Genomic DNA, 23,740 nt, shown 5'->3' with positions numbered 1-23,740 from the left:
ACACTTTTTCTGCTTTGGGAACGCGAATTCTGCCGGGAGGAAGCTCCAGCGTTTGACCGATTCGTACTTCGGGGGGACTTGTTGTTTTGCTTTTTACAGTGGAAGGGCGTCTTGTTTTGTCTGGCCACCGCGTGTGCTGCTAGCCCTGTTTGAGAGAAGGAGCAGATCTTGTACGGCTCAGCCTCGAGTTAACGTTCAATTTGTGAAGTTAAAAGAGAGCGCGCGAAGAGAGGACTGAGAAATGAGGGGAAAACAAACCAACGGCGGTCCCGAAAGCAGAGCTCCACCTGCTTGTGGTTAAACCCTAGCTGAGAAGCCGGCCCCTGTGGGTGAATTGGAGGAATATTACTTCAGATATTTTCCTCCACAGTTGGCAGTGACTCACGCAGTGGCCACAGAGTGTTGGGTGACTTCAGACTCGTGTCTTCTAAAATTGCTGCGAACATTAACCACAGAAAGAACCCACAACCCAACCAAAAGGGGTTTTTCTCTCTCTCCCTCTCTCTCCCCTCCCCTCCGGGCGCGTTTCAGATTGTTGGCACACTGACATCTCAGGACTTGTACAAGAGTCTTTTGAATTCAAGCAGCCTCTCTAAGTAATTTAGTCAAAGCATTGCGAAACCAGGACAGCAAGGCTTAAGAGCAACGCGAGGCAAACTACTCACACTGGGGTTCAAGGCTGCTCTGGCTACGGGGGTGGGGGAGAAAGGAAGCTGCTAGAGAACATTAATGGAGTTCTGTTGTGTTTAAATTCTCTATAGAGTCAGCTGTAAATATTTGATGAAGTACACTATATAATACTGTGATACCCGATTGACCTTTGAAAACCTCAGCTCACGTCCTCTGCAGCCTATTTCCCTAGTTTCTTTTAAACCGCTTTTCTCCCCCCTCCATGTTTGCGACGAGAGACTGATGCGTTGATCTGAACTCTAGACAGCCTTTAGGAGCAGCCGGAGGGGAAGACTATGAACTTCGAAAAATAATAGGAAATTAACTACTGAAAAGTCTAGGTCCTTCCCTCCTTTTTTGTGTGTGTGTGCGTGGTGGGGGTGGTTTTGTTTCAAACATTTCCTCTGCTCAAACCGTTTCTCAGTGTGTGGGATTTCGGAAGGACCTTTGATTTTAATAACACTGGTAATTCCCCGAGGGGGTGGAGAGCAGAGAAACTTGTCCAAATCTATAAGGCCGTTTTTTATTTTTAAAGAGCACACATAGATTTCCAGAGAAGAGCAACCTAAAACTGGATGCTTGGGTTAATTCTGGCAGGACCAGGAGCCCCGCCGTTTCCCTGCTCTGTCCAACTAGTCCAAATTCGCTCCTGGAGTGGCTTCGCTTCGTTTGTGCCTTCTGCACCGGGACCCTAAGCCTCTTTCTTTTTATGTTGGTCTCCCGAGAACCGCCGGCTGAAGAGTTGCGCTCGTATCGCTTTATCCGAAACCCTCTGAGGACCTTTTTCACTCAAAAGGCTTGTTGTGATGCGTATCCCCGTAGATACCAGCACCAGCCGCCGCTTCACGCCGCCCTCCACCACTCTGAGCCCGGGCAAGATGAGCGACGCGCTGCCGCTGGTCGGCCAAGAGAACGGCAGCAGCGCCCTGGTGGGGAAGCTGAGAAACGCAGATCGCAGCATGGTGGATGTCTTAGCCGATCATCCGGGAGAACTGGTCCGCACCGATAGCCCCAACTTCCTCTGCTCTGTCCTGCCGACCCATTGGAGGTGCAACAAGACTCTGCCGATCGCTTTCAAGGTAGGAAGGTGGGGGACAAGGAATTGGGGAGAGGGGAGAGATGACTACACAAGTATAATTGTGGAATCATATTGAAGAGTGGGGGGGACGACGATTTTTCTGTCACCTTTTGCAGCGGATAGCCAATCTCCCAATTCATTCGGAAAGATATAATACTGAGGGAGGATTCGAAATAAATTCTCAATAACTTTAGGGTTGCAGACATGCCATTTATGAGTGCTTAATCACAAGTAAGATCTCCTGATAACAATGGCACTTATTCCTACAGCTGTCATTAGTTTTGCAAGCTAAAAGTGCAAGTTGCTGTTCTGAGTTTCACCACCGACTTCTAGTCATTTGTTCTCTATGCCAAGCATTTGTGATTTGGGCTACGTTTTGAGAGGGTAAGAAATGTCAGTGAAAAGAATTAGTCAACTCTTCTGATTTCTTTCAATAGATCTTATTTCGAAGGAATCAGTTCCCTTTCATGTATGTAGATAAATGCTCTGGAAATTGATGAGATTTACTAACAAATGTGCAAGCATTCTCACCCAGAAAAACAATTCCAAGAATATTTTGTGAAAAATTCTACTTCCTCTTATGGGGAATAAACTTTGCAATTTTACAGCACAACCTTATGCATTTTTTCAGAATAATCCCCAGTTTTCAATTGTACCTTAAGATATATGAGGTCCAAACTATATTGAGAGTATGCTGCCAACACAATAGGGTCACTTCCATGCACAGGTTTGTATTGCAATTTATAGTGCCATTATAATCAGCATCAAGTCTAGATTTTATTTTACTGTTTTGAAATTTACACTAGACTGACCCAGTGTATTGTAAAACATTTTTTCTTTTTAACCATATAAGGCAGTAGCATATACTCTGAACTTTATCTCTTCATAGTCAACACCATCTGTGTAGCCTTATGAAGATGCACTTTTGCCTAAGTATATAAGTGCCAGGAGGGATGCTAGGAAAGTCCATTTAGTTTTGTATTAAGGACAAGCATCCCAGTAATCAGAAGGCCTTGAAGAGACCATGGCAATTGGCCAGTGGAGATTACAGTACCCTTTTTACCTAACCTAGATGCATTCAGCCCAAACAACCTGATGTTAAGATTATAACTATTGTATCCAAAGCAGATGATATTAAAAGCAGTCACTGGATGCAGTAGGGTATATCAGTACCTTCAGGGATAATGATCAGCCACCAGCCCAACAAGAGAGATCAAAAGATTTCATGCCAAGAGGTTCTTGAAAAGCAGGTTATGACATACATGATTATCTTGGAAAATATTTCAAGGGAAGGTGGATCAGATCAAAAAAATTCATGCCTAGTCTAAAGGTTTCCCTACCTTTCTCCAGCTAACAGTGACATCAAAACGAATTACTATTGGTATCTCCAACTCCAAGATCGTTAAACAGAAGAATTGGGAGCTATAACTGATTTTTAAGCTCTTTCATCTTAATATCTATGACATACGTGCAAATGGAGCAGTAACTGCAACAGAGTTGCCACATGCCCTTTGTGTATCTCAATTCCAGACAGACTTGTGGGATCTAAAAGCAGATCAGATTTCCTGTGATCAATTTAAAGACTATTGAATTCAAATTTCTGAGTCTTAATTGGAAATTTAGAAGTTCCTTACAAAGTAATTTTCAGAAGCTAAATGAAATGAGTTTCCTAAATATGTTAACAATTTTTTTTAACTATGGGAAGCAGTGAATATTAACTCCTTTTATTTCATATATCAAAGCGTTGGTCTCCATGTTCAAAAAAATCAGAGTAAAAGAGAAAAGTTCACCTTAAGTTCTCTATCTCCATAGTTGCACTTCATTAACAACTCAGCCTACATACGACTAGCTACATCAACTTGAAAAAGCAAAATATAATGACATTACAAAAATTATAGGCTTTTGATTGATGTTAGGATCCAGTTCCACCAAAGGGACAGATTTAGAGCATGTTTTTCTGCATCTTGAATTTGTAACGAACAAACAAAACAATTAACGCCCACACCTTCCAATTGCCCATCTGTAAAAATATCTGAGAATTGTATCCCAAAGCTGGGGAGTGTCTAGTATTTGCAATTTGGTTAAAACTAAAAACCAAGACTTCTTGTAGCGGAAGCCGCACTTCCCTAAAGCAATTAATAATTCCGCGGTGCAGGGGCCTTGCTTTGTTCCTTTTAATTCGACGAGTGGGGCGTGATCTAAACTTTAAATTGAGGCGACCCAGAAGGCACAATCTAGGATTCAGAAATAAATGCTCGTCTATATTGACAAACGAGTTTCTAGGTGCAAGAACGAAAAGGGGAATACTGTACTGAGTAACAATTCAAAAAGATTTACCCATAGCGTTTTAATTCTGATACCTGCAATACGTGGACGTCCCATAAATTCTCACCGTTTTCCTAGAAATAATACACGCGTCTAATCAGTGACCCATCAATGCGTTAAACATACACTTGTCAGATGAGTTAAGGCTGTTAATAAATCCAACGTGCCTGGACAAATCCGGCGGGCAGGGGGGCGGGCGCTTCTCAAGAGAAAAAAAATGTATCAGAAAAGGGTCATAGCTTTCTTCCAAAATAACCGTTGTAGTCGTTCGGTATTCTTCATTTCTGGAGGGTTGTTCTGGGGGCTATGATTTCTCGGCCTCCTCCTGAAAAGCGGAAGTGCGGATCTAACACCGAGAAACGTGCCCAGATCCGGTATATTTGACTTAAACGCCTCCCGCCAATCATTTCATGGGCTCGCACCTGTTGATAGGTATTTTATCAGTAGAACAACCTTCACTCGCGTGAGTCTTTCTCCACCCCTTTCTTTTAGCAAAGGAAGACTCTGGTTTCTTGCCTTTTGATTTAATCTTTCTTTCTTTTTTTTCAATTGGATTCGGGCGCATCACGCAATCAAGGCCTGTGCCTTGTTTGCCTTTTCTCCGATTCCCACTTGTGCCCTCACACTTTTCTGGAGCGTGAATTTTTCTTGCCACCGTGGTACTGAATGCACTTGGAAAGGAACAGGCGCTACTCGGACCCGTCAACTGGCCGGAAAGCGTCTTCTCCCACCTCCCCCGCTGCTATTTTTCTTTTGAAATGTCTTGGGTGGGTTAATTATTTCTGTTGTCTAAAAAAGCCTTCTCCACTTTTCTGCGACGATGGTTCGTGCAATATCCCTTGGTCTTTAAGCGGGAACCGTTTGAGGATCGCGGGCTAGTGGCACAGGATAGAATGGGGTCCGAATAATTGCAACACGTGTAAATTGTGCCCCCAGTCTTGCTAGGACGCGTTCAACCGCGTGGCTAAGGGCAGAATGCTGGCTGGCCTTTTTCCTGGCAGTCCCACGTGTGATCTCTCTAAATTCTTGCTCTGCACTTAGAGCGTAGCAAGCCCTGCTTATCTTAGACCGAAGCGTCTTGATTTTTCTTCATTAAGAAATGCAAGTCACTGTCTCCGAAAACTGCTTGTTTTCCCTTTTTACCACCAATGCTATCTTAGCAGCGATTAAAAGTGGAGCCGTGAAGAAGCGACTTAGAAGGCCGCGGTGTAATTGTCAGATGTTTCACAAAATATTTCCATTCCAAGAGGCTCTTAAAAGGCAAGGATCTCGCCCCGCCCCACCACCACCTTTGGCTGTGCTTCAATTTTTTCACTTCCCTACCGGCTGACAGCCGCCAGAATATGCTTCCTCTTTTATCTTCCAATTTGAGCACAGCTCTTAAATAATCACTATATTTTGGTTGGAATGCCTGCCTGATATATATATTTTTTAAAGCAGCAGCTAAGGTGAGAAACAAGGAAATGTTCCAGTTCAATTTCTTCAGGATTTTTGTACACCAACCAGCTAAATCTGTGTAAGATTCAGCATCAAATCGTTTTGATTATTGTTACTCACTGCACCTGTTATTATTTCTAATAGTAACTCCTTCATAGACTCATAACCAAATCTACAAAAATTGAGTCAATGGGGAATTATCAGAAATATTTGAATAATATATGGAAGAAGTTAATGATATGAAATTATTTCAAAAGCTTGGATCCATAAGAGCTTTCTTTTTGCCAATGTTTTGTAAAACAATTTCACAATCTAAAATAAATTCACAATCTACTATTTGTAAAAAAATTCTTTCAAAATCAAATATTCAATTAGTTCTGCTTTTAATTAGAATTCATGATAAATGTTTTCTGGCAATATTATTTATTTGATTTGATAACAATGAAGTATCTCACAAAATTACTTTGCCTCAAATGTCTTAAAGAGAGAACTTAATATTCCAATTAGTAGGCTTTAATAGTACGGTTGCTTTAAACATCTGATATTCCATCCAGTTTGCATAAAAACCATTTTTGTAAACTCAGCAATTCAAATGCTATCTATCTCCAGTCAGCAAGTTCTAGCTTATCTGTTTAGTCTATTTTATAATGTAAATGTTTGTGTTCTTTGACTCTTTTACAGGCTTTAATTACCAGTCACATTCTCCTGGGCCTGCAAATCTTTTCTTATTGTGTTTGCTAAGACCTTACTAGAAATTTTTCAACATTAAACCAACACTGTTAATTCAACATTAACAAATATGCTCAGTACAAGATTTTTAGAGCTACAACATGCATATTAAGAAACCTGCACACAATTAATATTTTCTAGAATATTTTCCATTTATTGTAAATATTGTGCTGAATTTTCTTAGTTTAACTGTTTTTCACCACTGAAAATATAAAATATTGTAACTTGAAGAATACTCCTGCAAAACCCAGTGTCGTGTTGTCTAACATGAATTCTTTTAGAAATGTCTAAAAGCTTCAGCCAGATAATAATCTAATAATAGCAACAATAATTTATTAATATTGCGGGCCCAATTGGCAAAAGAAAGCACAGGACCATACAAGTTGGCAACATGCAGAAGAGGCCTTCATCCTGCAGTGGATAGGCAATGGCTAAAATGAGGATGAAGAAGAAGAGGAGGGGGAGGAGGAATAATAATAATAATAGTAATAGTAATAATAATAATAATAATATTTATTAAATCTATTTGCTGCCTGACTCCCAGCCACTCTGTGCAGTTTACAGATTTTCTTGCATACATGGATCACTCAGAAAATTTTGAATATTTAATATTTATTATATGAGGATGAAAAGAAAACTTTGATAACGAATTAAGTTGTAGGTAGCATGATTTTTTTTTTCATTTCTGTACATTTAACCTTAGAATGAATGAGTTTACATACTACATTCAGGCAATTGACAAAAGGATTATAAAAGCCTTCAATCCTAAATAGTACTTCTCATTTCTCCCAACCAGAATAGTCATTCTGATTACTTTACAGCTTCCATCATTTGCAATAAACAATTTTGAATTTGGTTTTGAATTTGTCTGCCATTATTTTTCCCTTAAAACATTTGTCTGATTTTTGAATTTTACATGAATATTTTATTATCCCCAATAAGTTAAAAAGAAAGACAGAAGAGTAGTTGCAGGCGAGTGTGAAAAAATAGATTGTGGTTTCAGTTGATGCAGAAAGACAAAATATTTCTAAAACTGTTCTGAATCAGTAGGAGTCATCTACATTTAATAAATTATGATTGCTCCATAGTCAACCAGACGTTTAGACTGCATTTGGCATTTTTGTCTACCTACTGACTCCTTTCCAAGAACTCGGAATAGGCAGATGTTGTTGTTCAATAATATTAAAAGTATTGTCCCTGGATGTAAGCTATTTCATTGACTAATAGTGATTTTGTCAATACTAATTGTGTTCAAGTAGTGCTATAGGTGTTTTTGGATTGCATCCAAGGTACCTATTACTACTGGGGCTATCTTTGGTTTCTTTTGCCACTTCTATTTGCAGGTCTTTATGTTTTGTGATTTCCAATGTCTTAGTTCTAATTATTTATGTTATACTAAATTACATTGATTTTGAATGAGCTTCAGTTCAATGCAATTGATCATAATTCAGAAGAAATATAAATGGAAAAAAGTGAATAAACTAAACTATTAGAACTTAATGCTCATGTACAACTGTGATAAAGTTAAACTCTCAGAAGTAACAATGGGATAATAAAACACACTGAAAGAAAAAAAATGAGAAAAGTAAAAACTAAAGTTCTGCATAATGGGACGGCATATGGCTGGATACCATAAATTACAAAGGAAGTGGTTATGTAAGCTTAATAATAAGATAGTTATTGTTATAGCAATATATATATGACTATAATCAAATATAAATGAAAGTGCAAACTTTCTCTATCACATCTAGAGGAAATATAGAGTGAAGCCACCAGAGCTACAATTTGATATAACTTTTCTCATTAACACATTATATAAGTAAGCAAGTTTGACAATCTCCTTATGATAACTCACTGCAGTTTTGATGTGATACATATACTACATTGTTAATAGTAAAAGTCTTTAAAGTTGTTATTCTTCTTGCCTTGTAGGTAAGGGTAATGTGCTTTCAACTGTCTAAACATTCTCCTAAAGTCAAATTAGGATTTTTAAACCATGGATAGGTGGATATGTCTTAGAATATGACTCATTCACAACCGTAAACCATGATGGTTGGAACAGTATATCATGCTTAGGCAAAGGCAAACAAAACATTAAATGATAGTATTGTGTGAGCACCTAGCCTTTATTTAGTTTGGAAATGGGTCAGAATGATTTGCAGAGTTGTTTCAGAAGATTCAAATATAGTGATAAAAAGCGTATGGGAAATAAAGTTAAGTGTCTGAATGTGGTGAAGTGGCAGTTCTGATTTTAATTTATGACCTTGCCTGGAAACATTTGGAAGTTCCTTTGATTATTAGTCAGGAAACAAAAGGAAAAATACAGTAGTGTTATCTTCTTTGCATCTGTCAATGTTCAAAGCCAATTTCATTTATATGAATGTGGGCTTCATCTTGCTTAAAAGAAACTAATTGAAAATCAGGGATTTTACTCTATATGTACTTCAGATGTGATTCCAATTTAGTAATTACATAGTAAGGATATTTATTCATTTGAAACAATTTGTTAAAATTAATTTATATAATGGAGACTACACAACAAGGATGCTTCTTTCTTGATCCAGTATGTAGTACTATCTGCTGAATCATAAAACAATAATTCGTTAATACATTGGTTGTAGCTCCAAGTCCTTTCAGGATGCAGCTTGAGTAATTTGAATAGTTTCTTTCTTGCTGGTGTTGTACATTCTCCAGCCATTTATGTGCAGCATTTGCACACAACTTGTTAGTGTATTTTGTTTTTTTGTTGGTCTCACTGAAGTTAGTGTATGTGTGAGATCCCTTTTATCATTGAGAGAATCATAACAATTTGGGATTATTGTACTTTTTCCATTCTGCTAAATTAGCATATGCATTTGCTGTTTATTTTTAATAAACATTTATTTTTGTAGTAGATTGAATTAAGTTTTAGTCTAGAGTGCCATTGAAATCTATGACTGGGCTTCCTCACTATACTAAGCATTTACATGATTTGTTTGTTTTTGGCTTTGTGTGATGTGCAGATCCACCAATTCTGACTTAATAATAAGTATGAAATGAGCTATTCAACAAACTGGTATAAAATTAATTCATTTTATCTGTAAATATACCAGTAATCAAGAAGTGTTAGCTATAATTTAAATCACATTTCACTTGGCCCTAAATGGACTTTGTTTGGTTGAATTCTCCTGCATCTCTATATATTTATTTTGTACAAAGTGGTTCCAATTCATTTTCATTTTTAACAGTTTATACACTCAAATTATTTAAAAGAAACTTAGTATTTTTTTCATTTACTTTTTTAGGTGGTCGCATTAGGAGATGTCCCTGATGGGACTTTGGTCACAGTTATGGCTGGAAATGATGAAAACTACTCTGCAGAACTCAGAAATGCTACTGCTGCCATGAAGAATCAAGTAGCAAGATTCAATGATCTAAGATTTGTTGGTAGAAGTGGAAGAGGTATGAAGTTTTTTACAGTTTTAAAATTAAATATTAGCTTTAAAAAATATCCAGACCCTCTATTTGTAGAGCCCTTTGTTGCAGATGTTAAGTCACTTGATTTTTTTTGGTGTCATTTCTCTTCAGTACAATTTTGAGGATTTCAGCATGCATGAGGCTGATAGAATTATTACAGATTAATGTAGCATATTTATCATTTCCACATTTCAAAATATGTATCTATGCGGCATAGGTGACTAGCCAGAATACATAATAAAAGGTTGGCAGTTAAAATATGGTGATACCTAAAAATAGCAAATCTGAACAGTTGAATTGAGTTTTTCAGTGCTTCTCACCACCAAAAGTGTTTTAGAGCATCTAAAACAGACCATAACAACCACCTGGTCTTGGGAAAACATAAAAGTTGCTTTAAGATGTTGCAAGTGAGGGCTGTATACACATTTATGCATTGTTGCACAGTCTGGAACAAATTCTGGAAATCAAATTTGTTCAAAAATCTGACTTAACATATTCGTTAACACAAAATTTTGTATATTAATTTTGTTTGCCTTCAAATAGAATACATCTTGCAATCAGTTCGTTTGCATTAATTATTCTGAAGGTCTCAACAATAATTTAGTATGAATTTGAGGGATCATCTCATCCCACTGGGATTGGTCCGCCCCGCCCATGCCGGCAGAGGAGGCATGCTGCAGGCTCCATTGGTTAGTATATTCTGTCTGGCAAGACCCAGAAGAGCCTTCTTTTCCATCACTCCTGCTCTTTGGAATCTCTTGCCCCTTGGGAAGGAGGTTAACTCCAACCCGCCTGACCTTCTGTAAGAGCTTAAAGACCTAGCTCTGCCAGTTGGTTTATGCCTCTAATGGAGGGGTTTCACATGGGTGGTTGATACATTAATAACAGATTCCACCTCCCCACTTCTCAATTTACTCCCTTCCTCCCCATTTTTTAACTTGGGGCTCAGTAATTGGATCTTTATTTTATTTCTGTCTTTTAGGTTTTGTATATTTTTATCTTTTTAAGATTTTAAGCTGCCCAGAGTTACCCTGTGGTAAGATCAGCAGCCAATAAATTTTACAAATAAATGAATTCATTTTGTTTTATTATTGTAGATAAATCTGAGTCAGTCCAAAGATATGAGGATGAAAGTATATATAATAGCAGATTGGCAAATTATCTTACATATATTGACTTAGATATGTTATTTTTGATATCTATGGATCCTATTTCCAAATACACATATAAGATTAATGCACAATCTTGGGCCTGGATTCAGATTTAGGAAAAAATAATTGAATAAATGGGGCTTATTTTAATAATCATTAATTTGTTTCAGACAATCTCGCCTAGCTGGCACATTGCCCAGTTATTATCCTGGTATTTTATATTAGTTATATTTAGTTATATTATTTTGTGTCTGTGCATATATGTACAAAATAAATGAAATTAACAATGTAGGTTTCCTCTTTAATAAATCATTGGGCTGCTTTCATTGTTTTGAAAAAGGTGACATTTGAGTAGTTTACAAAGTAGTTTTTAAGTTATTCTTGTTTATCTTATATTTGGAATTAATAGCTCGGTTAAGATTGATTTGATTCATTTTAAATATAATCTAGCTTTTCTTGTGGCTATTTTTAATGCCTTTTTTCCTCATGTACAATATTTTTATTACTATAAATTATGTCCATGATTGAATTGGGACAGTATGAATGTGTTTAATAAATGAATCAATTAGGCAATCAAGGCAACACCACTTCTCAGTGTGCAAATCCAAATAAAGTATGCGTGACAGATGTCTATCTAGGTTCTGCTTGAACACATTCAATGAAGTCTACCACTTTTTGAGGTAATTGTTTCCAATATGGAATCTTTTTATTGTTACAAAGCATTTTTCTAACATTCAGTATAATTTCTTCTTATTACCACTATACATTGTCTTGGAGAAGTTTACACATGCAGCTAAACTATAATAACATATTGGATCTGGAATATATGCAAACCCAGATATTACCACATAATGTTATATATAAACTAGGCCACTTTGGTTACGTGTGGTAGAGAATCAAGTATCCAATCCACCCAATGTATAATAAGTAATATAAAATCAATGTTGACAGCCTATCCCAAGTGACAAAATGAAGTCACTGATATTGAAGTAAGAAATGTTTTATGTTCAATATGTACAGTGATGGTAGAAACCCAGTTTGATACAGTAATCAGTGTGTGGGATTTGGGCCAGCCATATTCTCACAGCCTAAGAAGAAGGCAGTGGCAAACCAATTCTGAAAATGTTGCCAAGAAACTGCATGGATGTATTTGTATAGTTACCAGGTTTTATAGTCGACTTGTAGATACTGGTAGTCCTCGACATATGACCCCAATTGAGCCTGAAATTTATGTTGTTAGGTGAGACATTTCTTAAATGAGTTTTGCCCCATTTTACGACCTTTCTTGTCACAGTTGTTAAATGAATCATTGCAGTTGTTAAATTAGTTATATGGTTGTTAAGTGAATCTGGCTTCCCCATTGACTTTGCTTGTCAGAAGGTCGCAAAAGGTGATCACATGACTCTGGGACTCTGCAGGCATCACAAATATGAACAAGTTACCAAGCATCTGAATTTTGATCATATCACCATGGGGATGTTCCAATGGTTGTAACTGTGAATCATAGTTATTAGTCACTAAATGAACTGTTGTAAGTTGTGGACTACCTGTACTGCTTCTGTCTCAATTGAAAAACATTTTGTTGTTGAATCAGTGGTGATCCCATTGCAAACTGGTAGTAAAGGTAAGTAGAACCCAACCCTGTGTTGAATGCATAATTTTTATCTCAGAAACCAGAACTGCATATATGACCAAAAGGAAGAAAAAAGGAAAAATATAGCTACAAATATAAGTTATGAGACTAGATAGCTAGGCTATTCATGTTTCTTGCTAATGAAGCTCCTTTTATCACATTGGGCTTAGCCCTCTGAGTTTTCTATAGCTGACTTTTTCAAGTGGTTTCATTTTTGATACACTTTCCTCCAATATTTCCTTTCTGAAATGCACTCGTTGCTTTTTACCTTGCTATGCAGAAGCAGAGAGCTTTTAAATCTGGCTGCTTTCATGAGATAATTGCTGGGAAGAAATTTCTGCTTGGTGAGGCTAACAAATAATAATAATAGGGTAAGGCAGACAAAATTGTATCCATTTACTGAAAAGACGTGTGAAGCTGTAATGTACAAAACAGGGGTGTCCAAAGTTTTTTGGGTGAGGGCCAAATACAGAAAAATAAGCAAAGGCCCGGGCCACACCATTGAACGGGGGGGGTCTAAATTTTTTTCGTACCAGTTCTGTGGGAGTGGCTTATTTTGGGGTGTGGCTTGGTGGTCATGTGACTGGTGGGCGTGGCTAACTGCTCATGTGACTGGGTGGGCATGGCTAACTGCTCATGTGACTGAGTGGATGTGGCTATGGGCATAGAAACTACTCAGAGGGCTAAAAAAAGTAATTTTTGACCAGTCCTCACACTTATGACCATCCTCACATTTATGCCCATTGCAGCATTTTTAACAACCATATCACTCATTTCACAACTGCTTCTCTTCACCACGGTTACAAGATAGGGTGCAAAATGTAAAGATAGTTGTAGGTGTGAGGACCAGTCAAAAGTGTGAGAACCTGTCAGAAATCACTTTTTTCAGCCGTCTATGCACAGTTTAGGCTTAAGTATATACAACAGGCATAATCTTAAAAGTAGTATCTGTAACTGGGATGAAATGTAGTCTGGGAGTTGCAGCAGGGAGGGGCTCTTTGCCCCCAACAATCTGGATCTTTATCTTACTGACCTCGGAAAGAGGGAAGGCTGAGTCAATCTTGAGCCAGTCAGAATTGAACCCTTGGCTATGGGTAGAGTCAGCCTGCAATACTGCATTCTAACCACTGTGCCACCAGGGCTCCATAATGAAGAAATTACTGTACTATGGAGTAACTCCTTGTGTGTGTCATTCTTGGTTCCGTGTGCCTAACATTAATCCTGCAATTCTGAACTACATTCCACCACTATATCAGGAATAAATACATTTTTAAGGTACATAGTAGAAAAAGTTATACCTACATATATTATAAACATTTGCAAGTGACAAACAAAAATGGTTTTTCCTCTTTTTTAATTCACAAACAGAATAATGCATGAAAATCTGGTATGATAACAATTCCAATTTTAATGAGTAGCACATTCAAATATGCAATTCAATTTTAATAGGACCATCTCTGAAACAGTGAGGAGCTCTTACAATCAGTATGTACAGAACTAGATGCAGCAAATAAATGCCTTCCCCGAAAGCAGTTTCCAGTATTTTAATTTATTCCCTATGCACCTAAAAACAATGTATCTGTTTGCAAAGCTGGCTGAGGAACTCTGGGAATTGAAGTCCACAAGTCTTAAAGAGACCAAGTTTGGACACCCCTGATCTTGGCTTTTGTTTTGTATTTGGTATGAACTTGAAACTATGTTTGCGATATAGTTTTTGTCTGGAGACATTCTGCACACTTCCCCCCACCAACGCTGTTCAGCCCCTCGCCGCCCTCACCTGTTTCTCGATGCCGGTCTCGTCGGGACGGCTGTCACTGCCGCCACGCGTGTCCGACATGGGGAGGCGCGAGGAGCCTCGCCAGGCGGCCCAAGGAAGGCGAGGGTAGAACTGCTGGGGTCAGGCACGGCCAGCAGCCTCTTTCCCGCTCGCCGCCTCCTCCGCCCCCTCCCTTCATTATTCCCCGCCCATGGGGAGGTGCGAGGAGCCTCACCAGGCAGCCCGAGGAAGGCGAGGGTAGAACTGCTGGGGTCAGGCATGGCCAGCAGCCTCTTTCCCGCTCGCCGCCTCCTCACCTGTTTCTCGATGGCTGTCACTGCCACCACGCGTGTCCGACATGGGGAGGCGCGAGGAGACTCGCCAGGCGGCCCGAGGAAGGCGAGGGTAGAACTGCTGGGGTCAGGCACGGCCAGCAGCCTCTTTCCCGCTCGCCGCCTCCTCCGCCCCCTCCCTTCATTATTCCCCGCCCATGGGGAGGCGTGAGGAGCCTCGCCAGGCGGCCCGAGGAAGGCGAGGGTAGAACTGCTGGGGTCAGGCACGGCCAGCAGCCTCTTTCCCGCTCGCCGCCTCCTCCGCCCCCTCCCTTCATTATTCCCCGCCCATGGGGAGGAGCCGCGAGCCTCGCAGCGAACCACCGGGCAAGCACCGGGAGGCGGCCGATATCTCGGCCGGCCAGTCGGGCACTCGGCAGTGATTGACAGGCTGTGCTCCACCCACTTGTTCCAAAATTATAGTGCTGCCGAAAAGGGCCATATTCAATTATATTTTCAGAATTTGCTGCGGGCCAATAAAAACTGGCCGCAGTTGGCCCGCGGGCCGTAGTTTGGACACCCCTGGTATAAAAGGATCAGTCATTAAACGTATTTAGTTATTATATGAAAGGCTGCACTATCTCAGTAAATGGAATTTACATTATGATTCAGAGTATTTAGAAAACATTTTGAAGATTTAAATGTAAAGCTGACAAAGTGTTTGAGAAGCTAATAAAAGTAGGCCTGTGCTCTGATAGTTGATTCCGCATGTTAAACTAGAAATCATAGTCTGTACAGTTGCTAACTTCAGAATGCCAACCGATAGGACTTGCTCAGATGAAAATGAAAAAAAAAATATTCCTAATTCATTTCAGTAACTCTTATACTGATTGCTTAAGTAAAAAAGCACGCATTCAAATAAAGATTGACTGTACTTGTCAACAGAAGTTTAAAGAAAGGATAATCTTGGGGAACAGTTCATTATTACTATTCAGTTTGAAGGTTTAATTTCCATGGACGTTACCAATTTTGACTGAGTGAATAATATATGCTTTTGTTTATTCATACAGTTCTGAACTATTTCCCAAAGGTGTGGTTGTTTGCATTAGACTGCATGGTTTCTGGTATTCTTTTATTGCATTGGCTTAAAGTGTCAAGACCAGGTAGTTGCAACAAAGGTCACAAAACTTGAAAATTAACTCCTGGTAGAAATGTATGATGCTTCTTTAAACATAAAGCTAGTACTTAAAAAGTGATAATATGAATAAACTATATTAAGTACATGATCCAAAATATGACCAAAACAATTATGCTTGATTTGTAATAGAAAATGACTAGTTTATTGCTGTGGTACTATTTTTAAATTAGATATTCTCTGGAGGGGGTTTCAATCCGCTTTAAAGGTGATAATTTTCATGCAGCAGATCTTTCACCTGAATTTTTCTTAGACATTGTGAATATTCCCTTTTTTATGTATCAACATGGAATAGAATTATTCAATTTGCTTTAAACTGGTCTCTACACAAAATGCAAGGGAGTGAAAGCAAGCAATTCCATACATAGGAGTGCTGTTGGCATGCAAGCTGCCCTTGTGTGTGTGTGTGTGTGTGTATACATATATATATATGTAGGTCTTTGGTTATTCGGGTTTTCTCCCGCGTAAAATTGGAAGTGTCTTGGCGACGTTTCGACGAAGTCTCATTCGTCATCTTCAGGCTTCAGCTTTGTGCTTCTGGGAGCAATGTTTTGCACAAGCACGAAGCTGAAGCCTGAAGATGACGAATGAGACTTCGTCGAAACGTCGCCAAGACACTTCCAATTTTACGCGGGAGAAAACCCGAATAACCAAAGACCTACATACAAATACCCGCGAAAACCTCAGAAAACATATATATATATATATATATACACACACATATACATACATACATATACATATACATATATATATGAAATATTTTAGCTGTGCCAAAGTGCACTGAACTGCCATTATAAACACTGGGTTTTTTTTACTTTGCTACTGGCAACCTCCTTCATATAGTGTCCCCGGCGGTGCACAATTTATATAAAAGATTGCGACAGCCCTGCACTTATGCTGTTCATTAATATGTGTCTCATTAGCAATTTCACGAAAGCTTAAATGTATGTTATTTCCTTCTCAAAGGTATATATATACAGAATAATGTGTATTCTTGAAAGTTTAAATACCTCTGTTGGATTAACTTTTGAAAACTAAAAATATCTTTTATAACCCAACATAGAAATATCTAGAAATAAATAAATAAATTTAGGTGAATGGAGCAGAGTGCTAAATAATGCTGCATTAAACAGTATAGTTTGTTTTCACTGGTACTTACTATTTTCAAGAGTAAGAAAAAGAAATATAGATACATTTAGTTTACACTAAAACCATTCACTGCCTTTTTCCATGCTTTTTTATTCTTACAAGCATGCTTGTTTTGATCATATTTTTGATCGTATCCATTTTTACACTTCTCACCTCAATCTTTTTTATCAACTTCATCCAAAATACTTCTGTGTTCTCCTTTGTCTCAACCACACTCTCCCGTGAAAAATTTGTTTTGTAATTCAATCTTCATTCAAGATTTTATGTCACTATTTTGACTCACAGTATGTCTTTAGTGCTGGTCACTTAGTTTTGCATTCAATTTGCTTTCATTAGGTATCCATTCATTCTTTACCCTGTCTCATCTTGTTTTATTCATTACTTGAATACCCCAGTCCACCCACATCTAGCTTACTTTTTTTTCAAGACATACAACAAAGTGAGCAGAAACATAGTTAAAGTAAGCTATTTTCACTTTCCCCCCACAAGCATTGAGTATTCTTGCAGAAACATACCAACCACCACTTTTGTTCCAGCACTTCAACTTTTTAAAATTTCTTCATATATGTTCCCATCTTTAGTAACTTTTCAGTAATTATCTCCTTGTTCTGAGTTTTTGTTTTTTGCTATTTATGTAGGAATATGTTGCAATTCAGATCCAAAGGGGAAAATGTTCTGTGGAGGAGGCACCGGCACCCCTGTTTCACCTGTTTTTCTGGCATGATCTGTTTCACAGATCATGCCAGACTAATCTTATTGCATTCTTTGACAAAGTGACAAAATTAGCAGACCAGAGGATTGCTGTTGATATAATTTATTTGGACTTCAGTAAAGCATTTGATAAAGTAGACCATAACCTACTACTAGGTAAAGTAGAAAAATGTGGGTTAGACAGCACCACCACCAGATGGATTTGTAACTGGCTGACCAACCGCACTCAATGTATAGTCCTCAGTGGAACTACATCCACATGGAGGGAAGTATGCAGTGGAGTACCCCAAGGCTCTGTTTTAGGCCCAGTACTCTTCAACATCTTCATCAATGACTTGGATGAGGGGATAGGTGGGGAACTCATCAAATTTGCAGATGACACCAAGCTGGCAGGAATAGCCAACACTCCAGAAGATAGGCTCAAGTTAAAGAAGGATCTTGACAGACTTAAACATTGGGTGCTATCTAACAAAATGAAATTCAACAGTGAAAAAAGTAAGGTTTTACATTTAGGCAAAAAATGCAAAATGCACAGGTACCGTATATGTGGTACCTTGCTCAATAATAGTAACTGTGAGAGGGATCTTGGAGTCCTAGTGGACAACCATTTAGATATGAGCCAGCAGTGTGCAGCAGCTGCCAAAAAAGCCAACACAGTTCTGGGCTGCATAAACAGAGGGATAGAATAAAGATCACATGAAGTGTTAATACCACTTTATAATGCCTTGGTAAGGCCACACTTGGAATATTGCATTCAGTTTTTGTCGCCATGATGTAAAAAAGATGTTAAGACTAGAAAGAGTGCAGAGAAGAACAACAAAGATGATTAGGGGACTGGAGGCTAAAATATATGAAGAATGGTTGCAGGAACTCGGTATGTCTAGTTTAATGAAAAGAAAGACTAGGGGAGACATGATAGCAGTGTTCCAATATCTCAGGGGTTGCCACAAAGAAGAGGGAGTCGGGCTGTTCTCCAAAGCACCTGAGGGTAGAACAAGAAGCAATGGGTGGAAACTGATCAAGGAAAGAAGCAACTTAGAACTAAGGAGAAATTTCCTGACAGTTAGAACAATTAATAAGTGGAACAACTTGCCTGCAGAAGTTGTAAATGCCCCAACACTGGAAATTTTTAAGAAAACGTTGGATAACCATCTGTCTGAGATGGTGTAGGGTTTCCTGCCTGGGCAGGGGGTTGGACTAGAAGGCTTCCAAGGTCCCTCCCAACTCTTGTTGTTGTTGTTGTTGTTGTTGTTGTTATTACCTCTTAGTACATATTTAGAAATTAGACCCTTTCCTGGCTCACATGAAAAGGAGTCATTGTACACTATTGCTAATTCCTTAATTCAAACCTGTGTTTTTCTGGGAGCATCCAACTATCCTGTGAAACTAGAAAAAGGCATGGATTCTTTAAGGAGATACCAGCAATTACAGGAAATATGTACTCTCTAAAGCATGACCCTCACAAAGCATCCTTTGTTTAATAATCTGAATTGCTGTGCTCTTTACATTTACTGTACCTATAACTTCCAATTATTTACTTGATTTTCATTGTCAAAATAGTCACCTTGGCCATCAATGTTTGTTTGTTTGTTTGTTTGTTTGTTTGTTTAGCTAGCCACCCATCTTACCTGAAGATAACTCATGGACATGGTGGCTCAGTGGTTAAGACACTGAGCTTGTTGATTGAAAGGTTGGCGGTTCAGAGGTTCGAATCCCTAGTGCCGCTTAATGGGGTGAGCTCCTGTTACTTGTCCCAGCTTCTGCCAACCTAGCAGTTTGAAAGCACGTAAAAAATGCAAATAGAAAAATAGGGACCACCTTTGGTGGGAAGGATACAGCATTCCGTGCACTTTTGGCATTTAGTCATGCTGACCACATGACCACGGAGACATCTTCAGACAATGCTGGCTCTTTGGCTTTGAAATGGAGATGAGCACCACCCCCTAGAGTCAGGAACAATTAGCACATATGTGCAAGGGGAACTTTTACCTTTACAGTCACATTTACTGTTAACAACTTAGCATGTCTACACACACACACACACACACACACACACACAGATGCACATCCCCAGTAATCATGGCTTTAAAATTATTACAAGTACCTATAAGTGAAATTAAAATGAAGCATAATCTCTGTGTTATCTAATTACCTGTGTATAACACCCTGATTATTATGATTAGTAACTCCAGTATAAAGGAAAGTTGTAGAATGTGAACAAAATGCCTAGTTGGGATAGAAAACATTTTATTTTGTTTCCTTTTAGCATAATACAAAGATGTGATATGCCTGGCTTTAGGTAATTAATATTATGATTTTAGCGTTTGAAGCTTGTGAGTACATATTAAGGGAAGGAGAATGAAATGTTCATATTCCCACTATACTTTTGGGAGAAAGGTTCCATCACCCTTAATATGGAAAGGGTCAATCACCCTTAATATGGAACACTTCATAGATATTCTTCAATTGTAACATCTCACATTATACGTTTATGGTTTTTCTCCTAAAGAAGGAATTTTTATATGTGTATATGTTTTTACTGTAGTGTCTTTAATATATTTTCAGTCACCTTATGGAAAGTGAAATATATTGAACCCACTGTTTTTTCTTTAGTTACATAGGAGATCAGGTACACATTCTGTCCTCTGATAGTATGTTGGACAAGAGTAGTGAGTAAAATGAATATGATGAGAAATATGAACTTTAGGAATATGTTTTATTGCTATATTAAAATGGATGATTATACTCAAAAGCTGCTATGAAGTAAAAAAAAATCCACATCCTGTATATTACATGAATATGCTTGAATAAAACATGCTGAATTTTATTCTAGAATGGTGTATCACCAGAGGCATGACTGTGCTATTTGGCTGAATTTGACAATTTAAATATTTATTATGTGTTTATAGCCAAAAAGATATTAGACCATTTCCAGAATTGAGTACTTTTCTTGGTACATGGTTTAAAAACTTTACATGCAGTATGCATCATCATTGTTTGATAGCATGGTGATGTATGTTTAAGTTTTATTGAAAAAATTAAATCCACTTCTATAATCTGATCAGGAGGTTGTGTTCTGAAGCTTATTTCATTTCCCTTCTGTACTTCATAGTTTTAATCTTTAGTTTGTCAAATATTCCAGGAAATTTGGGTGATACGGTTGTACATTTGTAAACAATAGTCTGCATCTATAGTAGATAATGTTTCTCACAGTAAAATAGGTCAAACATTAGATATCTGCTTTATGCATTTACAGTTCCATATTTGAAGATGTGCTATTGTGTTGACCTAAATAATTAAAATTATGCCATTGCAACACAGTCAGTACGCCTGTTCTTTTAGAGATTCTGGCCATTGGTTTTCTCCATACTTTGAGTTTGCACAACAATTCAGAATTTTTCAAAACTTAATCTTGCTTGAAAGAATAGTGGGTTACTATATATTCCTTAATAAGCCCAGTTGTGTTTCTCCTGCTAGAGAAAATAGAAGTTGCAGAAGTACCATTAGTTGTTCATTGCCACATATGAATCTATTTGTTGTCCCTCCCTAAGGCAAAATTAGATTCCTTAGATTATACTTGCCACCCAAAGTTTTTGATTTGTTTTGGAGAAAAAAGACAGGAATTCCAATTCAAAGTAAAAACAAAATCTTAGAAAATACTTCATTTGTATTTGATAATTGTGTTTGAAAAAACTTCCATTGTGTTTGATAATTACTCCCATTGGCAGCAAAAACCTAACTGGTAGCAACCCACCACTGTGCAGTGGTGGGTTGCTAGCAGTTCTCCCCGGTTCTTGTGAACCTGCAGTAAAGATTTTGAGTAGTTCGGAGAACCGGTAAATGCCATCTCTGCCTGGCCCCGCCCCCAATCTATTGCTGCCTCCCGACTCCCAGATGATTGGCTAGAAGGAAAAAATCAGGACTTACTTGACAAAGAAGAGGGGGGAAAAACAAGACACTGTCGCTTTAATTGAGAAACCAAGAAGCCTCCCAACTAATCGGCTTGAATGAAAAAAATCAGGATTCACTTCTTAGCCAGGAGATCACTTGGCAAAGAAGAAGAAAGAAAGAAAAAAGACGCTGTCGCTTTAAATTGATGCAGCTGTTGGAAGGAGGTTTTTACTTGCAGAAGCAGTTCGTTTCTGGGTGTTGTGTCTGTGCCCCCGAGCTGGGCCCCCTGCCAGAAAGTGACTTGGAAAGTGAGGGGGAAGGGCCATCAGGACTTACCACTGGAGCACCGGCTTCCCTGGCTCAGCTCCAGGAGCCAGAGGCAGGCCAGATGGAGGAGATAACGAAGCCTCCATCCCCTGACTCTTCCCCCCCAGGCCACGCCTCCAGACCCAGCTGATGGCAATCAGGCCTGGCTGGACCCTAGGTTTCATAGGCAGGAGAGGCAGGAACAACAGAAGCAGGGGTGGGGCAGGCCTAGGAAGTGCTGAGTCATGGAGCCACACCCCACAGAGTATAAAAGCAGCACTGGCTGCTCTTCTGCTCCATGACGAGCAAAAATTGAGCTGAACTATTTGACTCGGGGAGAAGTGAGCTGAACTCTTTGACTCTTGGAGAATTGAGCTGAATATTCGGCCTGGACTGCTGACTTTCTGGTTGCCTGGCAACCCCAAGATAAAAGGGAGACTTGGCAGGCAGCTGCAGATCCCCTGCCAGGACTGATAGCAGCCATGAACTCAATTATTGGCTCGTTTAGCCAGTTCACATGGCTGAGGCCGGGAGGGGACAGAACACTGGGTCAGCTGAACAACAAAATGGATAAGAGGAGGGATTCTTATATGGTTCTATGTTTTTGAAGTTTTGGGGTTTGTGCAACCTGGGCTTTGTGGTTCTAAAAAGGTTTGGGCGATGTCCATTGTGAAATATCTTGTCTTGAATGAGTTTTCTGCCTGCTTGTAAATGGAGCCAAACTTCTGGCTTCCACTTTCTATTATCTCTAAGCACCAGTAGCTGTTTTCTGCTTACAAAGTTTCCTTTATGCAGCTGGCAGGAATGTGGAATTCCAGGCAAGTTTCTTGTTAGCAGCTTGATTTTTCCTTGCTTATGTGGGAGCCTTTTCTTATGAGTAATATTTTGTTTGGGAAATGAAGAAGGAGGAGTTTGATTCCTTCCCAGAGCAGATTAGTGGGGTGGGAAGGAATGGGGATTTTGAAGTAACCTTCTCCTGGAGTGGGGAGGGAATGGGGATTTTAGGCTTGCTGTCAAACATCAGCCATAATACTAATGACTATTTTGAACAATATGCAGGTTGTATTACATGAATGGCTATTTTATATGTGAAATTATAACTGAAACCTATATTGGTTCACACTGTCAGGAAGTTTCTCCTTAGTTTTAGGTTGCTTCTCTCTTTGTTCAGTTTCCATCTATTGCTTCTTGTTTTGCCTTCTGGTGCTTTGGAAAATACATTGCCCCCCCCCTTCTTTCTGGCAGCCCCTTAAAAGCCTATTGCCTATCACACTCTTGGGCAAAGCATGTGAGCCACTTCCTGCTTTCAGTGGTCCATGAAAGTGCATCTATAGTATGTAGATAATAAAGTTGAAAAAAGGTGAACAACATTTTTGCAGATACGTTGAGGCTGGGTGTGACAAGGAATGGCTAGAAGGGGAGGGGCCAAGTGAGGCACCCCTTGACATGAGTGAAATTGAGTTGGCCACGCCTACCTAATCACATGACCATCAAGCCACACCCACTGTCACATGACCAACAAGCCACGCCCATAAAATAAGCCACGCCCATAGAACCGATAGTAAAAAATTTAGAGCCCACCCCTGCTATGTGTGTATGTGTGTATATCTGCAATTGACTAAGAAGCACAAAGAAATTAAATGAAGTGATGTGCCAATCATACTGCAGGAATGATTCAGACACCTCTGCAGCCAAAATACTAATTATTTATCAGAACAGTTCTATTTTAACTTCAGAAGGACAGCAGACTCTAGTAGAATATTACTTTTCCCAGCAGATCAGCTTTACAAAATGACTTCATCGAAAAAAACACACAAAGCATAAATCAGAAGGCACACAAAGCATAGATCAAAAGTAGGACTTAAAGAAGCCGACTGCTTAAGCAAACTATATTTTGATTCAGCAAGGTAACTTCAGCTGTTAAAATTGCTAAGTTGTGCAGTTTTCATGACAATACAAAATAAGAAAAGAGTTGAAAA

The 23,740-nt window shown here is 38.9% G+C and overlaps 1 protein-coding gene across 1 annotated transcript in view; it reads left to right on the top strand.

Annotated features, from left to right (window-relative positions):
- The window catches only part of RUNX1 (RUNX family transcription factor 1), a 212,204-nt gene that overhangs the window by 111,023 nt on the left and 77,441 nt on the right, over window positions 1–23,740 (top strand). The window contains exons 2-3 of the mRNA XM_058185419.1: window positions 1,492–1,748; window positions 9,523–9,679. Coding sequence (XP_058041402.1) covers window positions 1,492–1,748; window positions 9,523–9,679 — 414 coding nt within the window. The remainder of the gene's footprint in view (window positions 1–1,491; window positions 1,749–9,522; window positions 9,680–23,740) is intronic.

Source organism: Ahaetulla prasina, chromosome 5 (genome assembly GCF_028640845.1).
Source record: "Ahaetulla prasina isolate Xishuangbanna chromosome 5, ASM2864084v1, whole genome shotgun sequence".
NCBI lineage: Eukaryota > Metazoa > Chordata > Lepidosauria > Squamata > Colubridae > Ahaetulla > Ahaetulla prasina.
This window is presented reverse-complemented; position numbering and strand designations above follow the sequence as displayed.